The sequence below is a fragment of the Glandiceps talaboti genome, chromosome 4 (genome assembly GCF_964340395.1).
Source record: "Glandiceps talaboti chromosome 4, keGlaTala1.1, whole genome shotgun sequence".
In the NCBI taxonomy this organism is placed as follows: Eukaryota; Metazoa; Hemichordata; class Enteropneusta; family Spengelidae; genus Glandiceps; species Glandiceps talaboti.
This window is the reverse complement of record NC_135552.1, coordinates 1,969,804-1,993,101: the sequence shown is the minus strand read 5'-3', so window position 1 is coordinate 1,993,101 and position 23,298 is coordinate 1,969,804. Positions and strand designations below refer to the sequence as shown.

Genomic DNA, 23,298 nt, shown 5'->3' with positions numbered 1-23,298 from the left:
TTGGTACATCTCACCTCATTACATTCATAGTACAGTAAGACAATATTTCTGACAGTGTTGGTACATCCCACCTCATTACATTCATAGTACAGTAGGACAACATTTCTGACAGTGTTGGTACATCCCACCTCATTACATTCATAGTACAGTAGGACAACATTTCTGACAGTGTTGGTACATCTCACCTCATTACATTCATAGTACAGTAAGACAATATTTCTGACAGTGTTGGTACATCCCACCTCATTACATTCATAGTACAATAGGACAACATTTCTGACAGTGTTGGTACATCCCACCTCATTACATTCATAGTACAGTAGGACAACATTTCTGACAGTGTTGGTACATCCCACCTCATTACCAATAGTACAGTAGGACAACATTTCTGACAGTGTTGGTACATCTCACCTCATTACATTCATAGTACAGTAGGACAATATTTCTGACAGTGTTGGTACATCCCACCTCATTACATTCATAGTACAGTAGGACAACATTTCTGACAGTGTTGGTACATCTCACCTCATTACATTATAGTACAATAAGACAATATTTCTGACAGTGTTGGTACATCCCACCTCATTACATTCATAGTACAATAAGACAATATTTCTGACAGTGTTGGTACATCCTACCTCATTACATTCATAGTACAGTAGGACAACATTTCTGACAGTGTTGGTACATCCCACCTCATTACATTCATAGTACAATAGGACAACATTTCTCACAGTGTTGGTACATCTCACCTCATTACATTCATAGTACAGTAGGACAATATTTCTGACAGTGTTGGTACATCCCACCTCATTACATTCATAGTACAGTAGGACAACATTTCTGACAGTATTGGTACATCTCACCTCATTACATTCATAGTACAGTAGGACAATATTTCTGACAGTGTTGGTACATCCCACCTCATTACATTCATAGTACAGTAGGACAACATTTCTGACAGTGTTGGTACATCCCACCTCATTACATTCATAGTACAGTAAGACAACATTTCTGACAGTGTTGGTACATCCCACCTCATTACATTCATAGTACAATAGGACAACATTTCTGACAGTGTTGGTACATCTCACCTCATTACATTCATAGTACAATAAGACAACATTTCTGACAGTGTTGGTACATCTCACCTCATTACATTCATAGTACAGTAGGACAACATTTCTGACAGTGTTGGTACATCCCACCTCATTACATTATAGTACAGTAGGACAACATTTCTGACAGTGTTGGTACATCCCACCTCATTACATTCATAGTACAGTAAGACAACATTTCTGACAGTGTTGGTACATCCCACCTCATTACATTCATAGTACAGTAGGACAACATTTCTGACAGTGTTGGTACATCCCACCTCATTACATTCATAGTACAATAGGACAACATTTCTGACAGTGTTGGTACATCCCACCTCATTACATTCATAGTACAGTAGGACAACATTTCTGACAGTGTTGGTACATCCCACCTTATTACATTCATAGTACAGTAAGACAACATTTCTGACAGTGTTGGTACATCTCACCTCATTACATTCATAGTACAGTAAGACAATATTTCTGACAGTGTTGGTACATCCCACCTCATTACATTCATAGTACAGTAGGACAACATTTCTGACAGTGTTGGTACATCTCACCTCATTACATTCATAGTACAATAGGACAACATTTCTGACAGTGTTGGTACATCCCACCTCATTACATTCATAGTACAATAGGACAACATTTCTGACAGTGTTGGTACATCCCACCTCATTACATTCATAGTACAGTAGGACAATATTTCTGACAGTGTTGGTACATCCCACCTCATTACATTCATAGTACAGTAGGACAACATTTCTGACAGTGTTGGTACATCCCACCTCATTACATTCATAGTACAGTAGGACAATATTTCTGACAGTGTTGGTACATCTCACCTCATTACATTCATAGTACAATAGGACAACATTTCTGACAGTGTTGGTACATCCCACCTCATTACATTCATAGTACAGTAGGACAACATTTCTGACAGTGTTGGTACATCCCACCTCATTACATTATAGTACAGTAGGAGAACATTTCTGACAGTGTTGGTACATCCCACCTCATTACATTCATAGTACAATAAGACAACATTTCTGACAGTGTTGGTACATCCCACCTCATTACATTCATAGTACAGTAAGACAACATTTCTGACAGTGTTGGTACATCTCACCTCATTACATTCATAGTACAGTAAGACAATATTTCTGACAGTGTTGGTACATCCCACCTCATTACATTCATAGTACAGTAGGACAACATTTCTGACAGTGTTGGTACATCTCACCTCATTACATTCATAGTACAATAGGACAACATTTCTGACAGTGTTGGTACATCCCACCTCATTACATTCATAGTACAATAGGACAACATTTCTGACAGTGTTGGTACATCCCACCTCATTACATTCATAGTACAGTAGGACAATATTTCTGACAGTGTTGGTACATCCCACCTCATTACATTCATAGTACAGTAGGACAACATTTCTGACAGTGTTGGTACATCCCACCTCATTACATTCATAGTACAGTAGGACAATATTTCTGACAGTGTTGGTACATCTCACCTCATTACATTCATAGTACAATAGGACAACATTTCTGACAGTGTTGGTACATCCCACCTCATTACATTCATAGTACAGTAGGACAACATTTCTGACAGTGTTGGTACATCCCACCTCATTACATTATAGTACAGTAGGAGAACATTTCTGACAGTGTTGGTACATCCCACCTCATTACATTCATAGTACAATAAGACAACATTTCTGACAGTGTTGGTACATCCCACCTCATTACATTCATAGTACAGTAAGACAACATTTCTGACAGTGTTGGTACATCCCACCTCATTACATTCATAGTACAATAGGACAACATTTCTGACAGTGTTGGTACATCCCACCTCATTACATTCATAGTACAGTAAGACAACATTTCTGACAGTGTTGGTACATCCCACCTCATTACATTCATAGTACAGTAGGACAATATTTCTGACAGTGTTGGTACATCCCACCTCATTACATTCATAGTACAGTAGGACAACATTTCTGACAGTGTTGGTACATCCCACCTCATTACATTATAGTACAGTAGGACAACATTTCTGACAGTGTTGGTACATCTCACCTCATTACATTCATAGTACAGTAGGACAACATTTCTGACAGTGTTGGTACATCCCACCTCATTACATTCATAGTACAGTAGGACAACATTTCTGACAGTGTTGGTACATCCCACCTCATTACATTCATAGTACAATAGGACAACATTTCTGACAGTGTTGGTACATCCCACCTCATTACATTCATAGTACAGTAGGACAACATTTCTGACAGTGTTGGTACATCCCACCTCATTACATTCATAGTACAATAGGACAACATTTCTGACAGTGTTGGTACATCCCACCTCATTACATTCATAGTACAGTAAGACAACATTTCTGACAGTGTTGGTACATCCCACCTCATTACATTCATAGTACAATAGGACAACATTTCTGACAGTGTTGGTACATCCCACCTCATTACATTCATAGTACAGTAGGACAACATTTCTGACAGTGTTGGTACATCCCACCTCATTACATTCATAGTACAATAGGACAACATTTCTGACAGTGTTGGTACATCCCACCTCATTACATTCATAGTACAGTAGGACAACATTTTTGACAGTGTTGGTACATCCCACCTCATTACATTATAGTACAGTAGGACAACATTTCTGACAGTGTTGGTACATCCCACCTCATTACATTCATAGTACAATAGGACAACATTTCTGACAGTGTTGGTACATCCCACCTCATTACATTATAGTACAGTAGGACAACATTTCTGACAGTGTTGGTACATCCCACCTCATTACATTATAGTACAGTAGGACAATATTTCTGACAGTGTTGGTACATCTCACCTCATTACATTCATAGTACAGTAGGACAACATTTCTGACAGTGTTGGTACATCTCACCTCATTACATTCATAGTACAGTAGGACAATATTTCTGACAGTGTTGGTACATCCCACCTCATTACATTCATAGTACAGTAAGACAACATTTCTGACAGTGTTGGTACATCCCACCTCATTACATTCATAGTACAGTAGGACAACATTTCTGACAGTGTTGGTACATCTCACCTCATTACATTCATAGTACAGTAGGACAACATTTCTGACAGTGTTGGTACATCTCACCTCATTACATTCATAGTACAATAGGACAACATTTCTGACAGTGTTGGTACATCTCACCTCATTACATTCATAGTACAATAAGACAACATTTCTGACAGTGTTGGTACATCCCACCTCATTACATTCATAGTACAGTAGGACAACATTTCTGACAGTGTTGGTACATCCCACCTCATTACATTCATAGTACAGTAAGACAACATTTCTGACAGTGTTGGTACATCCCACCTCATTACATTATAGTACAGTAGGACAACATTTCTGACAGTGTTGGTATATCTCACCTCATTACATTCATAGTACAGTAGGACAACATTTCTGACAGTGTTGGTACATCTCACCTCATTACATTCATAGTACAGTAGGACAACATTTCTGACAGTGTTGGTACATCCCACCTCATTACATTCATAGTACAGTAGGACAACATTTCTGACAGTGTTGGTACATCTCACCTCATTACATTCATAGTACAATAGGACAACATTTCTGACAGTGTTGGTACATCTCACCTCATTACATTCATAGTACAATAGGACAATATTTCTGACAGTGTTGGTACATCCCACCTCATTACATTCATAGTACAATAAGACAATATTTCTGACAGTGTTGGTACATCTCACCTCATTACATTCATAGTACAATAGGACAACATTTCTGACAGTGTTGGTACATCTCACCTCATTACATTCATAGTACAGTAGGACAACATTTCTGACAGTGTTGGTACATCCCACCTCATTACATTCATAGTACAGTAGGCCAATATTTCTGACAGTGTTGGTACATCCCACCTCATTACATTCATAGTACAATAGGACAACATTTCTGACAGTGTTGGTACATCTCACCTCATTACATTCATAGTACAATAGGACAATATTTCTGACAGTGTTGGTACATCCCACCTCATTACATTCATAGTACAATAAGACAATATTTCTGACAGTGTTGGTACATCCCACCTCATTACATTCATAGTACAGTAGGACAACATTTCTGACAGTGTTGGTACATCCCACCTCATTACATGCATAGTACAGTAGGACAATATTTCTGACAGTGTTGGTACATCCCACCTCATTACATTCATAGTACAATAGGACAACATTTCTGACAGTGTTGGTACATCCCACCTCATTACATTCATAGTACAATAGGACAACATTTCTGACAGTGTTGGTACATCCCACCTCATTACATTCATAGTACAATAGGACAACATTTCTGACAGTGTTGGTACATCTCACCTCATTACATTCATAGTACAATAGGACAACATTTCTGACAGTGTTGGTACATCTCACCTCATTACATTCATAGTACAGTAGGACAACATTTCTGACAGTGTTGGTACATCCCACCTCATTACATTCATAGTACAGTATGACAACATTTCTGACAGTGTTGGTACATCTCACCTCATTACATTCATAGTACAATAAGACAACATTTCTGACAGTGTTGGTACATCTCACCTCATTACATTCATAGTACAATAGGACAACATTTCTGACAGTGTTGGTACATCTCACCTCATTACATTCATAGTACAGTAAGACAATATTTCTGACAGTGTTGGTACATCCCACCTCATTACATTCATAGTACAGTAGGACAACATTTCTGACAGTGTTGGTACATCTCACCTCATTACATTCATAGTACAATAGGACAACATTTCTGACAGTGTTGGTACATCCCACCTCATTACATTCATAGTACAGTAGGACAACATTTCTGACAGTGTTGGTACATCTCACCTCATTACATTCATAGTACAGTAAGACAATATTTCTGACAGTGTTGGTACATCCCACCTCATTACATTCATAGTACAGTAGGACAACATTTCTGACAGTGTTGGTACATCCCACCTCATTACATTCATAGTACAGTAGGACAACATTTCTGACAGTGTTGGTACATCTCACCTCATTACATTCATAGTACAGTAAGACAATATTTCTGACAGTGTTGGTACATCCCACCTCATTACATTCATAGTACAATAGGACAACATTTCTGACAGTGTTGGTACATCCCACCTCATTACATTCATAGTACAATAGGACAACATTTCTGACAGTGTTGGTACATCCCACCTCATTACATTCATAGTACAGTAGGACAACATTTCTGACAGTGTTGGTACATCCCACCTCATTACATTATAGTACAGTAGGACAACATTTCTGACAGTGTTGGTACATCTCACCTCATTACATTCATAGTACAGTAGGACAATATTTCTGACAGTGTTGGTACATCCCACCTCATTACATTCATAGTACAGTAGGACAACATTTCTGACAGTGTTGGTACATCTCACCTCATTACATTATAGTACAGTAGGACAACATTTCTGACAGTGTTGGTACATCCCACCTCATTACATTCATAGTACAATAAGACAATATTTCTGACAGTGTTGGTACATCCCACCTCATTACATTCATAGTACAGTAGGACAACATTTCTGACAGTGTTGGTACATCCCACCTCATTACATTCATAGTACAGTAAGACAACATTTCTGACAGTGTTGGTACATCCCACCTCATTACATTCATAGTACAATAGGACAACATTTCTCACAGTGTTGGTACATCTCACCTCATTACATTCATAGTACAGTAAGACAATATTTCTGACAGTGTTGGTACATCCCACCTCATTACATTCATAGTACAGTAGGACAACATTTCTGACAGTATTGGTACATCTCACCTCATTACATTCATAGTACAGTAGGACAATATTTCTGACAGTGTTGGTACATCCCACCTCATTACATTCATAGTACAGTAGGACAACATTTCTGACAGTGTTGGTACATCCCACCTCATTACATTCATAGTACAGTAAGACAACATTTCTGACAGTGTTGGTACATCCCACCTCATTACATTCATAGTACAATAGGACAACATTTCTGACAGTGTTGGTACATCTCACCTCATTACATTCATAGTACAATAAGACAACATTTCTGACAGTGTTGGTACATCTCACCTCATTACATTCATAGTACAGTAGGACAACATTTCTGACAGTGTTGGTACATCCCACCTCATTACATTATAGTACAGTAGGACAACATTTCTGACAGTGTTGGTACATCCCACCTCATTACATTCATAGTACAGTAAGACAACATTTCTGACAGTGTTGGTACATCCCACCTCATTACATTCATAGTACAATAGGACAACATTTCTGACAGTGTTGGTACATCTCACCTCATTACATTCATAGTACAATAGGACAACATTTCTGACAGTGTTGGTACATCTCACCTCATTACATTCATAGTACAGTAGGACAACATTTCTGACAGTGTTGGTACATCCCACCTCATTACATTCATAGTACAGTATGACAACATTTCTGACAGTGTTGGTACATCTCACCTCATTACATTCATAGTACAATAAGACAACATTTCTGACAGTGTTGGTACATCTCACCTCATTACATTCATAGTACAATAGGACAACATTTCTGACAGTGTTGGTACATCTCACCTCATTACATTCATAGTACAGTAAGACAATATTTCTGACAGTGTTGGTACATCCCACCTCATTACATTCATAGTACAGTAGGACAACATTTCTGACAGTGTTGGTACATCTCACCTCATTACATTCATAGTACAATAGGACAACATTTCTGACAGTGTTGGTACATCCCACCTCATTACATTCATAGTACAGTAGGACAACATTTCTGACAGTGTTGGTACATCTCACCTCATTACATTCATAGTACAGTAAGACAATATTTCTGACAGTGTTGGTACATCCCACCTCATTACATTCATAGTACAGTAGGACAACATTTCTGACAGTGTTGGTACATCCCACCTCATTACATTCATAGTACAGTAGGACAACATTTCTGACAGTGTTGGTACATCTCACCTCATTACATTCATAGTACAGTAAGACAATATTTCTGACAGTGTTGGTACATCCCACCTCATTACATTCATAGTACAATAGGACAACATTTCTGACAGTGTTGGTACATCCCACCTCATTACATTCATAGTACAATAGGACAACATTTCTGACAGTGTTGGTACATCCCACCTCATTACATTCATAGTACAGTAGGACAACATTTCTGACAGTGTTGGTACATCCCACCTCATTACATTATAGTACAGTAGGACAACATTTCTGACAGTGTTGGTACATCTCACCTCATTACATTCATAGTACAGTAGGACAATATTTCTGACAGTGTTGGTACATCCCACCTCATTACATTCATAGTACAGTAGGACAACATTTCTGACAGAGTTGGTACATCTCACCTCATTACATTATAGTACAGTAGGACAACATTTCTGACAGTGTTGGTACATCCCACCTCATTACATTCATAGTACAATAAGACAATATTTCTGACAGTGTTGGTACATCCCACCTCATTACATTCATAGTACAGTAGGACAACATTTCTGACAGTGTTGGTACATCCCACCTCATTACATTCATAGTACAGTAAGACAACATTTCTGACAGTGTTGGTACATCCCACCTCATTACATTCATAGTACAATAGGACAACATTTCTCACAGTGTTGGTACATCTCACCTCATTACATTCATAGTACAGTAGGACAATATTTCTGACAGTGTTGGTACATCCCACCTCATTACATTCATAGTACAGTAGGACAACATTTCTGACAGTATTGGTACATCTCACCTCATTACATTCATAGTACAGTAGGACAATATTTCTGACAGTGTTGGTACATCCCACCTCATTACATTCATAGTACAGTAGGACAACATTTCTGACAGTGTTGGTACATCCCACCTCATTACATTCATAGTACAGTAAGACAACATTTCTGACAGTGTTGGTACATCCCACCTCATTACATTCATAGTACAATAGGACAACATTTCTGACAGTGTTGGTACATCTCACCTCATTACATTCATAGTACAATAAGACAACATTTCTGACAGTGTTGGTACATCTCACCTCATTACATTCATAGTACAGTAGGACAACATTTCTGACAGTGTTGGTACATCCCACCTCATTACATTATAGTACAGTAGGACAACATTTCTGACAGTGTTGGTACATCCCACCTCATTACATTCATAGTACAGTAAGACAACATTTCTGACAGTGTTGGTACATCCCACCTCATTACATTCATAGTACAGTAGGACAACATTTCTGACAGTGTTGGTACATCCCACCTCATTACATTCATAGTACAATAGGACAACATTTCTGACAGTGTTGGTACATCCCACCTCATTACATTCATAGTACAGTAGGACAACATTTCTGACAGTGTTGGTACATCCCACCTTATTACATTCATAGTACAGTAAGACAACATTTCTGACAGTGTTGGTACATCTCACCTCATTACATTCATAGTACAGTAAGACAATATTTCTGACAGTGTTGGTACATCCCACCTCATTACATTCATAGTACAGTAGGACAACATTTCTGACAGTGTTGGTACATCTCACCTCATTACATTCATAGTACAATAGGACAACATTTCTGACAGTGTTGGTACATCCCACCTCATTACATTCATAGTACAATAGGACAACATTTCTGACAGTGTTGGTACATCCCACCTCATTACATTCATAGTACAGTAGGACAATATTTCTGACAGTGTTGGTACATCCCACCTCATTACATTCATAGTACAGTAGGACAACATTTCTGACAGTGTTGGTACATCCCACCTCATTACATTCATAGTACAGTAGGACAATATTTCTGACAGTGTTGGTACATCTCACCTCATTACATTCATAGTACAATAGGACAACATTTCTGACAGTGTTGGTACATCCCACCTCATTACATTCATAGTACAGTAGGACAACATTTCTGACAGTGTTGGTACATCCCACCTCATTACATTATAGTACAGTAGGAGAACATTTCTGACAGTGTTGGTACATCCCACCTCATTACATTCATAGTACAATAAGACAACATTTCTGACAGTGTTGGTACATCCCACCTCATTACATTCATAGTACAGTAAGACAACATTTCTGACAGTGTTGGTACATCTCACCTCATTACATTCATAGTACAGTAGGACAACATTTCTGACAGTGTTGGTACATCCCACCTCATTACATTCATAGTACAGTAGGACAACATTTCTGACAGTGTTGGTACATCCCACCTCATTACATTCATAGTACAGTAGGACAACATTTCTGACAGTGTTGGTACATCCCACCTCATTACATTCATAGTACAGTAGGACAACATTTCTGACAGTGTTGGTACATCTCACCTCATTACATTCATAGTACAATAAGACAACATTTCTGACAGTGTTGGTACATCTCACCTCATTACATTCATAGTACAATAGGACAACATTTCTGACAGTGTTGGTACATCTCACCTCATTACATTCATAGTACAGTAAGACAATATTTCTGACAGTGTTGGTACATCCCACCTCATTACATTCATAGTACAGTAGGACAACATTTCTGACAGTGTTGGTACATCTCACCTCATTACATTCATAGTACAATAGGACAACATTTCTGACAGTGTTGGTACATCCCACCTCATTACATTCATAGTACAGTAGGACAACATTTCTGACAGTGTTGGTACATCTCACCTTATTACATTCATAGTACAGTAAGACAATATTTCTGACAGTGTTGGTACATCCCACCTCATTACATTCATAGTACAGTAAGACAATATTTCTGACAGTGTTGGTACATCCCACCTCATTACATTCATAGTACAATAGGACAACATTTCTGACAGTGTTGGTACATCCCACCTCATTACATTCATAGTACAATAGGACAACATTTCTGACAGTGTTGGTACATCTCACCTCATTACATTCATAGTACAGTAGGACAATATTTCTGACAGTGTTGGTACATCCCACCTCATTACATTCATAGTACAGTAGGACAACATTTCTGACAGTGTTGGTACATCTCACCTCATTACATTCATAGTACAGTAAGACAACATTTCTGACAGTGTTGGTACATCCCACCTCATTACATTCATAGTACAATAGGACAACATTTCTGACAGTGTTGGTACATCTCACCTCATTACATTCATAGTACAATAAGACAACATTTCTGACAGTGTTGGTACATCTCACCTCATTACATTCATAGTACAGTAGGACAACATTTCTGACAGTGTTGGTACATCCCACCTCATTACATTATAGTACAGTAGGACAACATTTCTGACAGTGTTGGTACATCCCACCTCATTACATTCATAGTACAGTAAGACAACATTTCTGACAGTGTTGGTACATCCCACCTCATTACATTCATAGTACAGTAGGACAACATTTCTGACAGTGTTGGTACATCCCACCTCATTACATTCATAGTACAATAGGACAACATTTCTGACAGTGTTGGTACATCCCACCTCATTACATTCATAGTACAGTAGGACAACATTTCTGACAGTGTTGGTACATCCCACCTTATTACATTCATAGTACAGTAAGACAACATTTCTGACAGTGTTGGTACATCTCACCTCATTACATTCATAGTACAGTAAGACAATATTTCTGACAGTGTTGGTACATCCCACCTCATTACATTCATAGTACAGTAGGACAACATTTCTGACAGTGTTGGTACATCTCACCTCATTACATTCATAGTACAATAGGACAACATTTCTGACAGTGTTGGTACATCCCACCTCATTACATTCATAGTACAATAGGACAACATTTCTGACAGTGTTGGTACATCCCACCTCATTACATTCATAGTACAGTAGGACAATATTTCTGACAGTGTTGGTACATCCCACCTCATTACATTCATAGTACAGTAGGACAACATTTCTGACAGTGTTGGTACATCCCACCTCATTACATTCATAGTACAGTAGGACAATATTTCTGACAGTGTTGGTACATCTCACCTCATTACATTCATAGTACAATAGGACAACATTTCTGACAGTGTTGGTACATCCCACCTCATTACATTCATAGTACAGTAGGACAACATTTCTGACAGTGTTGGTACATCCCACCTCATTACATTATAGTACAGTAGGAGAACATTTCTGACAGTGTTGGTACATCCCACCTCATTACATTCATAGTACAATAAGACAACATTTCTGACAGTGTTGGTACATCCCACCTCATTACATTCATAGTACAGTAAGACAACATTTCTGACAGTGTTGGTACATCTCACCTCATTACATTCATAGTACAGTAGGACAACATTTCTGACAGTGTTGGTACATCCCACCTCATTACATTCATAGTACAGTAGGACAACATTTCTGACAGTGTTGGTACATCCCACCTCATTACATTCATAGTACAGTAGGACAACATTTCTGACAGTGTTGGTACATCCCACCTCATTACATTCATAGTACAGTAGGACAACATTTCTGACAGTGTTGGTACATCTCACCTCATTACATTCATAGTACAATAAGACAACATTTCTGACAGTGTTGGTACATCTCACCTCATTACATTCATAGTACAATAGGACAACATTTCTGACAGTGTTGGTACATCTCACCTCATTACATTCATAGTACAGTAAGACAATATTTCTGACAGTGTTGGTACATCCCACCTCATTACATTCATAGTACAGTAGGACAACATTTCTGACAGTGTTGGTACATCTCACCTCATTACATTCATAGTACAATAGGACAACATTTCTGACAGTGTTGGTACATCCCACCTCATTACATTCATAGTACAGTAGGACAACATTTCTGACAGTGTTGGTACATCTCACCTTATTACATTCATAGTACAGTAAGACAATATTTCTGACAGTGTTGGTACATCCCACCTCATTACATTCATAGTACAGTAAGACAATATTTCTGACAGTGTTGGTACATCCCACCTCATTACATTCATAGTACAATAGGACAACATTTCTGACAGTGTTGGTACATCCCACCTCATTACATTCATAGTACAATAGGACAACATTTCTGACAGTGTTGGTACATCTCACCTCATTACATTCATAGTACAGTAGGACAATATTTCTGACAGTGTTGGTACATCCCACCTCATTACATTCATAGTACAGTAGGACAACATTTCTGACAGTGTTGGTACATCTCACCTCATTACATTATAGTACAGTAGGACAACATTTCTGACAGTGTTGGTACATCCCACCTCATTACATTCATAGTACAATAAGACAATATTTCTGACAGTGTTGGTACATCCCACCTCATTACATTCATAGTACAGTAGGACAACATTTCTGACAGTGTTGGTACATCCCACCTCATTACATTCATAGTACAGTAAGACAACATTTCTGACAGTGTTGGTACATCCCACCTCATTACATTCATAGTACAATAGGACAACATTTCTGACAGTGTTGGTACATCTCACCTCATTACATTCATAGTACAGTAGGACAATATTTCTGACAGTGTTGGTACATCCCACCTCATTACATTCATAGTACAGTAGGACAACATTTCTGACAGTGTTGGTACATCTCACCTCATTACATTCATAGTACAGTAGGACAATATTTCTGACAGTGTTGGTACATCCCACCTCATTACATTCATAGTACAATAGGACAACATTTCTGACAGTGTTGGTACATCTCACCTCATTACATTCATAGTACAATAGGACAATATTTCTGACAGTGTTGGTACATCCCACCTCATTACATTCATAGTACAATAAGACAATATTTCTGACAGTGTTGGTACATCTCACCTCATTACATTCATAGTACAATAGGACAACATTTCTGACAGTGTTGGTACATCTCACCTCATTACATTCATAGTACAGTAGGACAACATTTCTGACAGTGTTGGTACATCCCACCTCATTACATTCATAGTACAGTAGGCCAATATTTCTGACAGTGTTGGTACATCCCACCTCATTACATTCATAGTACAATAGGACAACATTTCTGATAGTGTTGGTACATCTCACCTCATTACATTCATAGTACAATAGGACAATATTTCTGACAGTGTTGGTACATCCCACCTCATTACATTCATAGTACAATAAGACAATATTTCTGACAGTGTTGGTACATCCCACCTCATTACATTCATAGTACAGTAGGACAACATTTCTGACAGTGTTGGTACATCCCACCTCATTACATTCATAGTACAGTAGGACAACATTTCTGACAGTGTTGGTACATCCCACCTCATTACATTCATAGTACAATAGGACAACATTTCTGACAGTGTTGGTACATCCCACCTCATTACATTCATAGTACAATAGGACAACATTTCTGACAGTTTTGGTACATCCCACCTCATTACATTCATAGTACAATAGGACAACATTTCTGACAGTGTTGGTACATCTCACCTCATTACATTCATAGTACAATAGGACAACATTTCTGACAGTGTTGGTACATCTCACCTCATTACATTCATAGTACAGTAGGACAACATTTCTGACAGTGTTGGTACATCCCACCTCATTACATTCATAGTACAGTATGACAACATTTCTGACAGTGTTGGTACATCTCACCTCATTACATTCATAGTACAATAAGACAACATTTCTGACAGTGTTGGTACATCTCACCTCATTACATTCATAGTACAATAGGACAACATTTCTGACAGTGTTGGTACATCTCACCTCATTACATTCATAGTACAGTAAGACAATATTTCTGACAGTGTTGGTACATCCCACCTCATTACATTCATAGTACAGTAGGACAACATTTCTGACAGTGTTGGTACATCTCACCTCATTACATTCATAGTACAATAGGACAACATTTCTGACAGTGTTGGTACATCCCACCTCATTACATTCATAGTACAGTAGGACAACATTTCTGACAGTGTTGGTACATCTCACCTCATTACATTCATAGTACAGTAAGACAATATTTCTGACAGTGTTGGTACATCCCACCTCATTACATTCATAGTACAGTAGGACAACATTTCTGACAGTGTTGGTACATCCCACCTCATTACATTCATAGTACAGTAGGACAACATTTCTGACAGTGTTGGTACATCTCACCTCATTACATTCATAGTACAGTAAGACAATATTTCTGACAGTGTTGGTACATCCCACCTCATTACATTCATAGTACAATAGGACAACATTTCTGACAGTGTTGGTACATCCCACCTCATTACATTCATAGTACAATAAGACAATATTTCTGACAGTGTTGGTACATCCCACCTCATTACATTCATAGTACAGTAGGACAACATTTCTGACAGTGTTGGTACATCCCACCTCATTACATTCATAGTACAGTAAGACAACATTTCTGACAGTGTTGGTACATCCCACCTCATTACATTCATAGTACAATAGGACAACATTTCTCACAGTGTTGGTACATCTCACCTCATTACATTCATAGTACAGTAGGACAATATTTCTGACAGTGTTGGTACATCCCACCTCATTACATTCATAGTACAGTAGGACAACATTTCTGACAGTGTTGGTACATCCCACCTCATTACATTCATAGTACAGTAAGACAACATTTCTGACAGTGTTGGTACATCCCACCTCATTACATTCATAGTACAATAGGACAACATTTCTCACAGTGTTGGTACATCTCACCTCATTACATTCATAGTACAGTAGGACAATATTTCTGACAGTGTTGGTACATCCCACCTCATTACATTCATAGTACAGTAGGACAACATTTCTGACAGTGTTGGTACATCCCACCTCATTACATTCATAGTACAGTAAGACAACATTTCTGACAGTGTTGGTACATCCCACCTCATTACATTCATAGTACAATAGGACAACATTTCTGACAGTGTTGGTACATCTCACCTCATTACATTCATAGTACAATAAGACAACATTTCTGACAGTGTTGGTACATCTCACCTCATTACATTCATAGTACAGTAGGACAACATTTCTGACAGTGTTGGTACATCCCACCTCATTACATTATAGTACAGTAGGACAACATTTCTGACAGTGTTGGTACATCCCACCTCATTACATTCATAGTACAGTAAGACAACATTTCTGACAGTGTTGGTACATCCCACCTCATTACATTCATAGTACAGTAGGACAACATTTCTGACAGTGTTGGTACATCCCACCTCATTACATTCATAGTACAATAGGACAACATTTCTGACAGTGTTGGTACATCCCACCTCATTACATTCATAGTACAGTAGGACAACATTTCTGACAGTGTTGGTACATCCCACCTTATTACATTCATAGTACAGTAAGACAACATTTCTGACAGTGTTGGTACATCTCACCTCATTACATTCATAGTACAGTAAGACAATATTTCTGACAGTGTTGGTACATCCCACCTCATTACATTCATAGTACAGTAGGACAACATTTCTGACAGTGTTGGTACATCTCACCTCATTACATTCATAGTACAATAGGACAACATTTCTGACAGTGTTGGTACATCCCACCTCATTACATTCATAGTACAATAGGACAACATTTCTGACAGTGTTGGTACATCCCACCTCATTACATTCATAGTACAGTAGGACAATATTTCTGACAGTGTTGGTACATCCCACCTCATTACATTCATAGTACAGTAGGACAACATTTCTGACAGTGTTGGTACATCCCACCTCATTACATTCATAGTACAGTAGGACAATATTTCTGACAGTGTTGGTACATCTCACCTCATTACATTCATAGTACAATAGGACAACATTTCTGACAGTGTTGGTACATCCCACCTCATTACATTCATAGTACAGTAGGACAACATTTCTGACAGTGTTGGTACATCCCACCTCATTACATTATAGTACAGTAGGAGAACATTTCTGACAGTGTTGGTACATCCCACCTCATTACATTCATAGTACAATAAGACAACATTTCTGACAGTGTTGGTACATCCCACCTCATTACATTCATAGTACAGTAAGACAACATTTCTGACAGTGTTGGTACATCTCACCTCATTACATTCATAGTACAGTAGGACAATATTTCTGACAGTGTTGGTACATCCCACCTCATTACATTCATAGTACAGTAGGACAACATTTCTGACAGTGTTGGTACATCTCACCTCATTACATTCATAGTACAGTAGGACAACATTTCTGACAGTGTTGGTACATCTCACCTCATTACATTCATAGTACAGTAAGACAACATTTCTGACAGTGTTGGTACATCTCACCTCATTACATTCATAGTACAATAGGACAACATTTCTGACAGTGTTGGTACATCTCACCTCATTACATTCATAGTACAGTAGGACAACATTTCTGACAGTGTTGGTACATCCCACCTCATTACATTCATAGTACAGTAGGACAACATTTCTGACAGTGTTGGTACATCCCACCTCATTACATTCATAGTACAGTAGGACAACATTTCTGACAGTGTTGGTACATCTCACCTCATTACATTCATAGTACGATAAGACAACATTTCTGACAGTGTTGGTACATCTCACCTCATTACATTCATAGTACAATAGGACAACATTTCTGACAGTGTTGGTACATCTCACCTCATTACATTCATAGTACAGTAAGACAATATTTCTGACAGTGTTGGTACATCCCACCTCATTACATTCATAGTACAGTAGGACAACATTTCTGACAGTGTTGGTACATCTCACCTCATTACATTCATAGTACAATAGGACAACATTTCTGACAGTGTTGGTACATCCCACCTCATTACATTCATAGTACAGTAGGACAACATTTCTGACAGTGTTGGTACATCTCACCTCATTACATTCATAGTACAGTAAGACAATATTTCTGACAGTGTTGGTACATCCCACCTCATTACATTCATAGTACAGTAAGACAATATTTCTGACAGTGTTGGTACATCCCACCTCATTACATTCATAGTACAATAGGACAACATTTCTGACAGTGTTGGTACATCCCACCTCATTACATTCATAGTACAATAGGACAACATTTCTGACAGTGTTGGTACATCTCACCTCATTACATTCATAGTACAGTAGGACAATATTTCTGACAGTGTTGGTACATCCCACCTCATTACATTCATAGTACAGTAGGACAACATTTCTGACAGTGTTGGTACATCTCACCTCATTACATTATAGTACAGTAGGACAACATTTCTGACAGTGTTGGTACATCCCACCTCATTACATTCATAGTACAATAAGACAATATTTCTGACAGTGTTGGTACATCCCACCTCATTACATTCATAGTACAGTAGGACAACATTTCTGACAGTGTTGGTACATCCCACCTCATTACATTCATAGTACAGTAAGACAACATTTCTGACAGTGTTGGTACATCCCACCTCATTACATTCATAGTACAATAGGACAACATTTCTGACAGTGTTGGTACATCTCACCTCATTACATTCATAGTACAGTAGGACAATATTTCTGACAGTGTTGGTACATCCCACCTCATTACATTCATAGTACAGTAGGACAACATTTCTGACAGTGTTGGTACATCTCACCTCATTACATTCATAGTACAGTAGGACAATATTTCTGACAGTGTTGGTACATCCCACCTCATTACATTCATAGTACAGTAGGACAACATTTCTGACAGTGTTGGTACATCTCACCTCATTACATTCATAGTACAGTAAGACAACATTTCTGACAGTGTTGGTACATCCCACCTCATTACATTCATAGTACAATAGGACAACATTTCTGACAGTGTTGGTACATCCCACCTCATTACATTCATAGTACAGTAGGACAATATTTCTGACAGTGTTGGTACATCCCACCTCATTACATTCATAGTACAATAGGACAACATTTCTGACAGTATTGGTACATCTCACCTCATTACATTCATAGTACAGTAGGACAACATTTCTGACAGTGTTGGTACATCCCACCTCATTACATTCATAGTACAGTAGGACAACATTTCTGACAGTGTTGGTACATCCCACCTTATTACATTCATAGTACAATAGGACAACATTTCTGACAGTGTTGGTACATCTCACCTCATTACATTCATAGTATGAATATTAATTAGGCCATATTATCTAGGACTCGGACTGTTAAAAAAACCACTTTACTGTGGAGAGAACTTTTCAGTACCCACAGAAACTTTCAAATAGACATTTTTTGATAAAATAAACAAAAGAAAGACCAATCAATCACAACAGTGCATTTGTAAGCCACAAAAAAATACCCCACTATTTGGAATGGGCAAGCACTTTTTGATTTGGGAAAGTACTTTTTGTTTTCTACTTGCCCAGTGGACAAGTGAAATGTTTTCATTATTTCGACCCCTGCTGTAGAAACTATTGCTAGTTGAAAATTAAAGTAACAGTCTGCTCAATGTACAATAAGTATGGGATTTTGGCAAGAGATGTGCATACATACATTTTTCCTTTTCCAACATCACGTTGTAAATCATACTCAACATGCACTCACTCTTTTGCTGCTTTGAACATTTCTTCAACAATTTTGCTAGCTCTCTTCTTTTTACCTGGACCAACTATCTGTTGTCCACTGTAAAAAAAAGACCACATAAAATCAATTTTAAGCAGTGAACCAATCAAATGATTTGTTAGTGATGAACTTGTCTATCACATGCCTTGTTGATAATAAATCTGCCAATCAAATGATGTGTAAGTAATAAACTTACAAATCAAATGATCTGCTTGTCATAAAAATACATTCGCTATTAAAAGATACATTTAACCCATTACAGATGATATTAGAAAACTGATATGCACACATGTCTACCTTAAAAGATAGGCTATGTCTACAAACAATCAGAATTTATATGATCAGTACAGTGCAAAATCAAACTTTTATAACAGTCTAATTCTTGAAAGTATGTCAAAATCTAATAAGCTATTGTCAGCTGTCAAGCAGTCTCTTCCATCTGAATTACAATTGAGTTTGCAATAGTGACAGTAAAATAGTCTGATAAAAGATTTAGGGACAATCACACAATGTCACACAAACTCAATAAACAAACTTTGTTCATTTAAATGGGAGGGGGTCTGGCATCAATGGTGTGACCACTACAACATGGTTTATATCAAAGTTTGTTAATTGACCTTGTGTGACACTATGCAATAGTCCCTTAGTTATTGACCTCGTGTGACACTGTGCAATAGTCCCTTAGTTATTGACCTTGTGTGACACTGTGCAATAGTCCCTTAGTCACTGGCCTTGTGTGACACTGACTGTGCAATAGTCCCTTAGTTACTGACCTTGTGTGACACTGACTGTGCAATAGTCCCTTACTTATTGACCTTGTGTGACACTGTGCAATAGTCCCTTAGTCACTGGCCTTGTGTGACACTGACTGTGCAATAGTCCCTTAGTTACTGACCTTGTGTGACACTGTGCAATAGTCCCTTAGTTATTGACCTTGTGTGACACTGTGCAATAGTCCCTTAGTTATTGACCTTGTGTGACATTGACTGTGCAATAGTCCCTTAGTTATTGACCTTGTGTGACACTGTGCAATAGTCCCTTAGTTATTGACCTTGTGTGACACTGACTGTGCAATAGTCCCTTAGTTATTGACCTTGTGTGACACTGTGCATTAGTCACTTAGTTACTGACCTTGTGTGACACTGACTGTGCAATAGTCCCTTAGTTACTGACCTTGTGTGACACTGTGCAATAGTCCCTTAGTTATTGACCTTGTGTGACACTGACTGTGCAATAGTCCCTTAGTTATTGACCTTGTGTGACACTGACTGTGCAATAGTCCCTTAGTTATTGACCTTGTGTGACACTGTGCAATAGTCACTTAGTTACTGACCTTGTGTGACACTGACTGTGCAATAATCCCTTAGTTACTGACCTTGTGTGACACTAACTGTGCAATAGTCCCTTAGTTATTGACCTTGTGTGACACTGTGCAATAGTCCCTTAGTTACTGACCTTGTGTGACACTGTGCAATAGTCCCTTAGTTATTGACCTTGTGTGACACTGTGCAATAGTCCCTTAGTTACTGACCTTGTGTGACACTGTGCAATAGTCCCTTAGTTACTGACCTTGTGTGAACATTATTATAATTGTATCATGACCATTACATGTACTTGAATGCAGTCAACAGTGTGTTTTACTATCTCCACATCATGATCCCCCCCCCTCCCCCTTAAACTTACCTTCCTCCACGTTCTGAGCCCCCAGCATAAAATGCTTGTCCATCATCTCCACTATCACTATCTTCCTCTTCCCCATGCATATCTGACAAAGTGGCAAATCTGGAACTGAAAACAATTCATTTTTAAACTAGTAAACATTTGGAAGCAAAAGTATAGTTCCAGAGGTGCTGTATGGCTGTAAGTTTAGGGTTGTCAAAATTCATTTACAGAGGTCATGGTTGTGTGGAGATAAAATAAGATGTATTTATCTAAGGGTTGGGACACAATTGGTATTATCGTATATCAAAGGATCATGATAGCTGTCGCATGAAGTTGCAAATGTCATTTAAAACACTAATTCTAATCTTTGATCTATTTTTTCTCAAACTTTTGTTTGAATAATCAAGTTTTTGATTATTTTTTCTAAGAAAAGCTAAAATTGTTTCAAAATAAATATCCAATGATGACTACATTTTCAAAACTCTAAAAAGTTGCGATAAGTACACAGACGTCGAGAAACTGGATGATCTTGTGATACATGAGACTTGCTGTACCTTACTGATAGAGACTCCAAAATCTTGCGATAGTTTGTTACGTCGCTACCTGCCATTTTGAAATTCATGATGAATCATCATCGTGCAAGATAAAATTGAACATAAAACTAATGATCAGACACGATGTCCACACTTAAGCAAAAGGTATTTGAATAAGCTATAATTTTTTATAAAAATACTAGTTGAAGTCTGCAGAATCGTGTTTGACATCACACAGTACATACATACATAGTGTCAGTATCTATGGTTCAGTGTTCACACTCACAGTTAGTCTTTTGTAAATTGTTGAGTATTTGTCATAATTGTAATTAATGGTCATCTACATTGTTCCTTCCTCAAAGACATTTGTATACTTCATAGTCTCTTTTAAGTCAATCAATATGCATGTTGGAAGAAAACTTCACGGACAATAATCAACAAAATGAACAAAATGGGAAAAATGTGTCCCAAATAGCCATCGACCGCTGTGAGCCAAACCCTTATTTACTTCAAAACCCCATTTTGAACTTTAAAACTAAAGATGAACTGAAAATGCTCCCGTATGAGGGTAAATGTTATTAATGTGCTTGCTGAGACTTTGAAATGTCTTTCTGTACTGTCGTACTTTTGTGTAATCAATATCTATAGCAAATTCACTGGAATTCAGTACAGTCCTGGCTATATATCGGTTATTGCAAGAGTTCATCAAATATGGAAATTAACAATTTAATCGATACCATCATATCTTTGCTTGGTCAATATCTTTAGCAAGTCTCATCAAATTTGGTGCAATCTTTATTGGAATAGGCCCTAATTGCCAAAGTTCAATAATTATGCAAATGAGCAATTAATTGACAGCACTAAATTTCATTTAAGAACTATCATATCTCTGTATGATCAATATCTGTTGCAAGTTTCCCTAACTGCCAGAGTTCATTAATTATGCAAATGAGTAGTTAATTGACAGCACTTAATTTGTGTAAGTGTCATTAAATTTGGCCTAGTCCTTTTTAAAGGCCCTAATTGCTAAAGTTTGTTAATTATGCTAATGAGCAATTACTTGACAGCACTTAATCTCATTAAGAACTATCATATCTCTGTATGATCAATATCTGTGGCAAGTGTCATCAAATTTGATAAAGCCATTCTAGATGCATAACTTGACTTACAAACATTCATTAATTATACAAATTAATTAACTTGACACAAGTTAACATCTTTTAGTGATTTTATATCTATGTATGATCCATAGATGCAGCAAGCTTTGTTGAATTTGGTG

General features: G+C 37.8%; 1 protein-coding gene across 1 annotated transcript in view; it reads right to left on the bottom strand.

Moving 5' to 3' along the window:
• LOC144433841 (NSFL1 cofactor p47-like) overlaps positions 1 to 23,298 on the bottom strand; it is a 75,854-nt gene that overhangs the window by 34,827 nt on the left and 17,729 nt on the right. The window contains exons 3-4 of the mRNA XM_078122221.1: positions 21,508 to 21,612; positions 19,807 to 19,884 (exon numbers count right to left, since the gene is read on the bottom strand). Of these exons, the coding sequence (XP_077978347.1) occupies positions 19,807 to 19,884; positions 21,508 to 21,612 (183 nt within the window). The remainder of the gene's footprint in view (positions 1 to 19,806; positions 19,885 to 21,507; positions 21,613 to 23,298) is intronic.